Source organism: Alosa pseudoharengus, unplaced genomic scaffold (assembly GCF_046254945.1).
Source record: "Alosa pseudoharengus isolate Yale_2024_CS ecotype anadromous, Long Island Sound unplaced genomic scaffold, YU_APseudo_1.1 YU_APseudo_1.1_scf_7, whole genome shotgun sequence".
Classification (NCBI taxonomy): Eukaryota; Metazoa; Chordata; class Actinopteri; order Clupeiformes; family Clupeidae; genus Alosa; species Alosa pseudoharengus.
In genome coordinates this window covers 38,920,208-38,928,962 of record NW_027468859.1, presented here as the reverse complement: position 1 = coordinate 38,928,962, position 8,755 = coordinate 38,920,208, and the positions used below count along the sequence as shown (strand labels likewise).

General features: G+C 42.5%; 1 protein-coding gene across 1 annotated transcript; it reads right to left on the bottom strand.

Annotated features, from left to right (window-relative positions):
* Window positions 1-2,396: 2,396 nt before the first annotated feature.
* On the bottom strand, window positions 2,397-5,061 carry marcksa (myristoylated alanine-rich protein kinase C substrate a). The gene is made up of 2 exons (XM_076273168.1): window positions 4,696-5,061; window positions 2,397-3,588 (listed from the first exon to the last, which is right to left on the bottom strand). Exons 1-2 carry the CDS (start codon window positions 4,789-4,791, stop codon window positions 2,857-2,859), a joined length of 828 nt encoding a protein of 275 aa, XP_076129283.1. The 5' UTR covers window positions 4,792-5,061; the 3' UTR covers window positions 2,397-2,856.
* Window positions 5,062-8,755: the final 3,694 nt, after the last annotated feature.

Below are 8,755 nucleotides of genomic sequence, written 5' to 3'. Positions count from 1 at the left end.
TCTCATTATATTTGCCACCTAGCTGAATAAATGTAATGTAAATATAAAGTGCAGTAGTTGTGGATAAATAGAAAAATAACGAGCAATATTGGGCTACAGTATATAGTAAATGGAAAATAATATACAGTAAATCATATGAGCAATATTGGGCTACAGTCACGTGGGTTTACTCTGATTTTTAGACAGACTTGAAACATGACGTGACGCGCAATGTGGACACAAGGGAAAATGGCCATCCAAAGTGCGGTATTAACTTCATCCTGCAGAGGGTGGTGTCGGGCTATTTTGTAGGTCCACATTTTACTTTCAAAGCCTGGAGCCGCGTTCTTCAAATTATGGAAGCCTCCTTGACGTGATGTTACTTTTTTTTACCTCGATTTGGACTGCTGCTTATTGGTGAGTTTGACGCGCATTAACAAATGTGACGTTTCAACAAGACGGTATGCTGTGTTTTCGAAAATATGCTATGCTCTAACGTCAACCATTTCAATTTGACGCAAAGGGCCTACACTCAAATCATATAAACTAGTTGTAATTGGCACGTTGAAGGCATACATTAAGCACAACTAAAATGTTAACTGGAAAGGCGTTATAGAAGGTGGAGCCCAACACAACATCGGCCTTTTTCACCCCACTTTCATGAGTGCAGATGTGATGACGCCAAAAACACAGACCTGCTCGTGAAAATTAAATGGTTCCCTCTACCAACATGATTCCATGTGTTGTATACTAGGTATAGTAATGTGTGGGAATAATGTGGTCACTACAATGTGCCTGATGGTTGTCCTCTGGCTCTGAGTGGCCAAATGTAGGATGGCATGCATATCTATCCTACAACATGCCTAATTCAAAACTCTGCAGAGGGGCACTTTCACTCGCCCTCCATTGTAATATTTTTTGTCAGATTTTGTAGTTGGTGATATCTCAAACTCACAAGCTGTCTGCATATGCCACTTGTGGAGTTTGCATGGCATGGGTGGGACTTAACCAAGAAGGGCAGCCACCTCTAACTTTAAAGGTCTTCCATTGTAATACAGGCCCCTAGTTTGCACTTTAAAGGTCACAGAGGGAACATGACTCAACAGGTTTGCATGAGGCTCAGAAGTGTCAAGATCTTTACTAGCTTGGTAAATGCATGACGATGTTTCAAGTGTAATCAATTGCTGGTTTGTCAACAGTATTAACACATTATTAGGAGCCACATTATGAGCTCTCAATAGCCTTTTATGCGTGGGAACTCTAAGCAATGTAAATATTTAAACAATCCTATACCCCCCTCCCCCCCAGAATTCCCATAGCTGTTACTCCTGTAATGGTAGTCTAAGCCTAAGGCCAAACTTAGTTTTTAAAAGTCAAGTTTGCATTATCCCCCTCCCAAAAGCCAACTCAGGGTAAATGTCAGTGAAGGTTGTAGTGCTGTAGAGTTCAGCACAGTTTGCAGCAGTTAACTGGAAGCCTAGTGTGTGATCATTGCCTATGTTGCTCGGTCATAACATTTGAAGATGCCACAAGGTTGACTAGAAGTACCTATGTGTATTGTGTAGAACAAGACATGACTGGGCCTGCTGAAATTTTATTCACATTTATTTTTGCTTTTAGTGTGCTCACAGAAAATTAGAACACCTTAAGCAGAGGAGTTTAATAGCAATTTTTGTAAGCAAAGTTACATTCCATCTCTAAGTCAAATTGGTCAAAGCTTCTCCAGTATTTACAAAAGAAAAGAAAAAGAGACAAGATGCTACACCAACATTGCATCTGATAGAGATTCCTTAAATTTGTCAAAGACCACTGAAAAAGCATTGTCTGCTGTAATCAAAACATACCACAGTATATAAACAGTAACCATTCCACTTATCACAGCTTGGTTGAGTTCAAAATTGCTTAAAAGGTCTTCCAGGATGACTTCGTTGTTTTTTGTTATCTTACAAAAATGAGCAGGGTGGAAAAGAGAGCTGCAAACTTCATGTGCTTGAGATCAAGATTTCATTTGTACAATAATCACAGTTAAAAACACCCCGCCTATACATACTTACACTTTATTAAGGTCATAAAACCAGCAATAAACAATAATGCCTATACAACTTGTAGTTCTACTGAATCAATGACTGGTACAGCTAATGAGAGAAGTGAAAAGTTCCTATGATTTTCTTTTAAAAATGTCTTTCTAAACCTAGATCTGGGAATTGAATCTTTGTTGTTTTATTGTTACCATTATCCCTCAGTAAATATGACTTTAGTGTTGTAAACCGCATGGTACTCTTGTGGTATGTAAAAGTTGGTCTTTTTTTTTTTTCCTTTTTAAGACTACTCTTTGCAAAATGTCAGTCTGTTTGTGGCACCGCTCCCAGGCACAAAGGTGCCACCTCCACCTCCTGACCCCTCCCTCCACCCCCGCCCCCGCCCCCCACTGCCCTCCCCCAGGCTCCCGTCATGTACATCTCAACTTTGACCCCAGTTCTCCTTCATACCATGGGCATGTCCATACATTTTTGACAAGTATACATTTTGTATAAAAATGCAAAAACAAAAAAGGCAAACAAAAACATTTAATACTGATGCAAAAAAAATATATGTCAGAATGTGGATGTGATTTCTTCTGTACGACTCATCTAAGCCACCCACCTCTCTGCCCGTTGGAATGGTAGTAACAATGGGCTGAGATGGGTTTTGTGGAGAAGGGGGAGGGAGGAGAGAAAAAAAAAGAAAAGCTTTAAAATATCCCTGGTTGTAGACAAGTTCTCCAGAGCCAGGAACTGGCACCACTCCAACATACAAACAGGGAAAAATGTTCTTTGATTATCTTTTTTTCTCCTTTTTCTGGTGTTATTTCTTCCATTCTGCTTGGTGCTGGGGGCCCTACTCTTGAGCCTCGGCGGCGGGGGCCTCTGGACTGGAGGCTGCGGGCTCCTGTGTCGCAGGTGCAGGCTCCTCTGCTTTGGGGGCCTCCTGCTCTGGGGACTTGGCCTCTGCCGCAGGCTCAGCTGGCTTCTCCTCCACCTTCGGCTCCTCTGCGGGAGGGGCTGCCTTGGCCTCCTCGGCCGACTTCTCTGCCGTCTCCTCGGGTTTGGCCTCCACTGGGCTGGCGGCGGCAGCGGCCTCCTTGGTCTCCTCTGCGGCGGCGGCGGGAGCGGCCTCCTCTCCGGCGGGCTTGGCCTCCTCGGTGGCGGCTGCCTCCGTGGCCTCAGCTCCCTCTGCTTTAGCCTCCTCCGTGGATGCGGCGGCCTCCTCGCCCTCGCCCTCACCGGTCTCCTTCTTGGTCTTCTTGAAGGAGAAGCCGCTGAGCTTGAAGGACTTCTTGAAAGAGAATCGCTTCTTCTTCTTCTTGGGCGTCTCGTTGCTGGTGGAAGGCGTGGCGCCGTCCTCGGCCTTGGCTGCAGCCTCCCCCTCGGCGGCTGGAGCAACAGCCTCTGCGTTCTCCTTCTCGCCCTCAGCGGCTTCCTTCTCTGCAGGTGCAGCAGCCTCAGCCTTCTCTGCTTCCTGCTTGGGGGCCTCCTCGGCGGTGGCACTGCCATTGGCCTGCACCTCCTCCTTGCCCGCCTCAGCAGCAGCAGGGGACGCATCCCCATTCACTTTCACGTGCCCATTTTCCTATAGGAAACAGGGAGGACGTCAGAACCATGGTGCACAGGTAGTTGGAAACCCATACAGTGCACTGCCACATAGTGGCACAAGGGGCAGCAGACACCATGACTTTAATTGGAGACATGATAGGTGCCATCTTTGGGTTTGAAAACACTTAAAAACACATATTTGATATTTCCAGGATTCTTATCGGAGTGAGTTTTAGCGTCAAGTAAGGCTTGACTGAAAATGTCATCTTTAATATTTCAAACTGGGCTCATTCAATCATGGGCATAACGAATCTCCGAAATACCGTGGGCATTTCAGGCAACTAACGCTAGGCGGCGATATGCGCCTTACACAGTCCATACCGGGCAGAAGCGCCAAACTGAGGCAGATGCTCATTAAAACAGCAGATGCTCATTAATACACCGGATCACGCAGGGCAGCGTTTAAAACGAGCGAAAGCTAATATTTGTAAAATAGCTTTAGCTTCAATCAGTTTTAAACTTCATATGTATTCACTCAAAACCACACAATATAGCTTACATTTAATTACACCGTATTGGATCTTAAGTGGAGTAGCTATCTGCTCCACTCCTTGTGCTAGTAACGCGTCTCCCCTCTGTGAGCATCTGTAACAAAAGGCGTGGTAAGGGGAGCCACATCGAAGCGAGCCATTGTTACGACCACGCCACTATCTCTACCACACACCAAACTTCTCCATCTTCTCATATAAATAAAAGACTTGATTCGGTTTATCTTGCAAACTGTTAAAGAGTATGACTGAAATTTAGATTTACACAGCCTGATAAATAAAACACATGGCTAGCGTTTGTAGGCGTTCAACACAATACAGTTCCAGATCTCAAAAAACAGTGGTCTGAAAATGTCCATTGGACCAGACAACGACTTAAAATATATGAGATACTGGAATAGTATGCCATTGACAGATAACAAAACTGTTTTTAAACTTTCTTGCAGTAGGCTAATATTAGTCAAAACACCATTACGCTGGAACCCGGCGTGCGCTTGGATGCGGTGTCCAACAATAACGCACAGAGAAACTGACGCTGTTTTCTGTGTATGAATAACATGAATAGCAAAACATTTTCAATGAAACTTAAAATGTACCTGTCCATTAGTCTTCGAAGGTGAAGCAGCAGCCTCTCCTGGCTTTTCTGCCGCGGTTTCGCCTTTTGCAGCGGTCTTGGAGAATTGCGCTCCCATGCTTTCGCTCCAACAAAGAAACTCAACCGATCCAAAAACGAACAAAGACCACAAGCTTCTTTCTTATTTGCACGCTCTTCGCAGATGCTCCCCTTTGGAAAGTTCACTCTTAGAGTAATCGAAGTCCAGTCTCAGTCAACAAATTGGGTAAAACGCAGAAAAAACTGCCAAGTGAAGAGAAGTAATAAAAAAATCCCAGATTTGTGGCTGTGTCGCTCTAGACAGGGTGGAAAATGGAGAAATTTCCCTTGTTGCTAATAAGATGCGGAGTCCAACGCCCAAGTGCACAGATGAATGGGCATTCCGAGCGATGACGGCATCCGCACCCAGATAGAGCCAATCAGAAAGCTCGCACGGAAAAGGGGCGAGGTTTAGAAAGCGAGTGAACAATGGAGTAGAGCAGATTGTTGCTAATCTGAAAAAATCAACTTGTCGAGGCAACATTTAACAAGAACATTTATGGGAAATGTTGATTAGTCTTTTTCCGTAGATTTAGAGTACCAACCACAAATAATTAAGAAAAGGGCTATAACTTGACAGTGACAGAGGAGTTATTGGTGCACCTTTTTGGCACACGTTTGACTTCAATTTCGCAGTGTATGCCTATCAGGGTTGCATTTTAACTTGGTTCTCCAGTGAAATGTATGATTAAATACTTCTGTTGACACTGACTATTCACTGCAAGTTTAAAACCAGCCCAAGGTTCAAGAATAGGCTTTTAGCCTGGCACTTAGTCTTTAAATTGACATTTGATTGGTTTTCGAAGCCTCCATAATTTCACGCGCCTGGTGCGGATTTCAGCCAATTTTTATATATTTTGTTCAGTACCCTACGTTTTTTTTCATAGACTAATGTCTGCAAGCCAGTAGTGTTCTGAGAGGGGGGAAATGCATTTGATCTTGATATGTGCACAGAACATTTTTCGGAAAGAACTGATTGAAAATGTATACTCCTCTCCATATCCAACAGGATACCATCTTGTAAGAAGAGCGCACGCACAGTCTAGGCTACATCCTCCATAATGTGAAAGCACTTGCCTACGTTTCTCTGATATATTGGTGCAGCAGATTACATATCTAAGAACTGTTATGATGCAAGCAATGTTTGGAAAACTGGCAAACCAATATAGTCTGATGACATTTGTATAAGCTTAGCCTACAAATATTGGCAATCAAAAACGATAAGTGTTGTCGTGGTTGGGCAATGAAATTACATAAAGCTGGAGGAGGCAGTAGCCTTTAATTAAATGAAAATTGTATGTATAGACTACGTAATAAATAGGATAAACGAATAATATTTAAGTCGCCGGTTAGGTCTGCCAAACGAGACTGGAGGGGAGGGGCGACCGGCTTAAATCAAAGCCATATAAAATGGAATGCTGAATAAAAAGGTTCATTTCACGGCTCTGAACAGCGTTGTGCAGGGTAGAGTTAAGCACGTGCTTTTGGCCTTTTTGTTAAACATGCTTCTTATTAGCATGTCATCTTTTGACTAATTAATTGTCATTAAAGGACTGGTTTTCTGAAATGCTCTACTGCAATTTACTCTCCGAGAAGCATTTCGGCTCGTGTTGCTGGGAATAATGTCGTTTCCATGGTGATCTCACTGGCAGACCTGAAGTAAGGGGAAAGGAGTGGCGCACATATAGAAGCTTCGCTCGTGCCAGTTTGGGCGCACGATTTTACAAAGAACGGTGCTTACAATGGATAGAGGGATTTCAAAAGTCGCTATCTCGGAAGTAGCCTATCCAAGAAGGCAGTCAGGACGGTCTATTGTAAATGTTGGCGATATTGGTGATGGTACCATGTTTTGGAAAGTAGTCTCATTAGGTAGTGTTGATAGATATTGAATATCCAAGTAGTCAGGATCAGTGACCGCATAACTTCATACATAGGACGCGCTTATGTTAGATTGTCCAGTTTTACTTTGTTACCATACAAAGTGGGTTTCTGTATTAGACTTGTGTTTTAGAAGTTGCCTGACAGTTTGAATCCTTGGAAGTTTGCCTCATATCATTCAGTTTTTTCGGTGTTCTCAGACATATTTTATCATAGTCATGATTGACATGATTTATCAGTAATGTATAGTATTTTAAAAGTAAATTCAAATTTCTCGTAGACGTGATTAAGCTACTCCAGAGGTATGGAATAACACATGCCAAAACAGATTAATTTAGCATCCGTTATCACAAATCCTTTATGAGGAGTTGAATATTATTAACTCTGGTCTAATTATATTTATAGGCATGTTAACTGGGCAGACACTTTAACAAAAGGTGGAAGTAGTTCTGTCCTTTCTACTATCCCAAGGCTTTTTAGCTTCCCTTTTTCTCTCTGACTAAAGTTGGTTGGCTCATGTATAAATATCTATCCTTGACCTTGGTTGTTCTGTCCACATGGCATCAAGGCCACTTCAGCTTCAAAATGAAATGTTATCTTTTTCACACTGCAGCCACTGTGCAGTATATTGTTGAAGATGTTAGCATACATTTGGTTCATAGGTTCAAAGAGCCAAGATGATATGCCACATCCTGTCATCGCTGAAAAGTTGGCTTAACTTTTTAACTTGGAAACTTAACTTTCCAAGAGCCAGTATGACATAACCAAATCACAGTACAATCCAGGGAGCTGGGAAGCAGTCCAGGCTGTTCTACTAACTGCAATCACAGTTCGGCTAACTCACCGCAATGAAAACACAAAAACAGATTTGTGTTACTGTAGCTTCCAACATGAGCACTCAGAATCTTTTAAAAATGTTAGCCACTTTCTCTCTCAAGAATCACAGAACTTCTCTCTCACACACGTGATATAGCGGGGAAAATAAGTATTGAACAGCGGGGAAAATAAGTATTGAACATGTCAACATTTTTTTCAGTAAGTATACTTCCAGTAAGGCTATTTGCATGAAATTTTCACCAGACATTAGTATTAACTTAGGTAATCCACACATATAAAAAAATCCAAACATTAATGTCCATCAGTAGAGTTATGAGCAAAAAAGTGGAATGGCACAGGGAAAAAGTATTGAACACGCTAAGAAAAAGCAGTGCACAAAGGCAAGGAATGGCCAGGAACGAGCTGGAATCTATATGCAGTTAGAGAGTAATTATCCCTCATATCTGTGCAAATTAATATAAGATGGATTAGTACATATTAATGAGCTATAAAAGGTTTTTCATTACCAAGGTGTCACACAAGAAACATTTCATAATGGGTAAAAGCAAAGAGCTCTTCCAAGACCTTTGCAACATTATTGTTGCAAAACATATCAGTGGAACTGGTTACAGATGCATTTCAAAACTTAAGAATCATCCAGTAAGCAGTATTGGAGCCATTATCTGCAAGTGGAAGGAACATCACTGCATCATCAATCGGCCATGCACAGGATCTCCTCACAAGATTTCTGACCAGGAAGTCAGAAGGATAGTCAGAAGTGTAGCCTAAGAGCCAAGGACCACTTGGAGAAAGCTCCAGAAAGACTTGGAGGCAGCAGGTTCAATTGTTACAGAGAAAATCATAGGTAATGCACTCCACCGCCATGGCCTCTATGCACGCTCACCCCGCATGACTCTATTACTGAAGAAAAACATGTCGAAACTCGTTGAAAGTTTGCTACACAACATTTGGACAAGCCTATTAAATACCGAGAGAATATATTCTGGTCAGACGAAAGAAAATGTTAACTTTTTGGATGTCATACTACACACCATATTTGGAGGAGAAATGGCACTGTGCATCACCCTAAAAATACTATACTAACAGTGAGGTTTGGAGGTGGAGGCATCAAGGTGTGGGGCTGTTTTTCATCTCATAGTACTGGCAGACTTCACACAGTTGAAGGAGCGATTTTTCCTGGGAGAATCTTGCCATCCACCAGGACGATGAGTATGAGACGTGGCTAGACCTTCCAGCAGGACAATGATCTAAAGCATTCAGCAAAAAAACTCTCAATTGGTTTCAGAGAA

Coding starts and splice junctions, on each gene's coding strand:
- marcksa (XM_076273168.1), bottom strand. CDS start 4,791: ATGGGAGCGCAATTCTCCAAGACCGCTGCAAAAGGCGAAACCGCGGCA. Junction 3,589..4,695: donor CTTCGAAGACTAATGGACAG/GTACATTTTAAG, acceptor TGTTTCCTATAG/GAAAATGGGCACGTGAAAGT.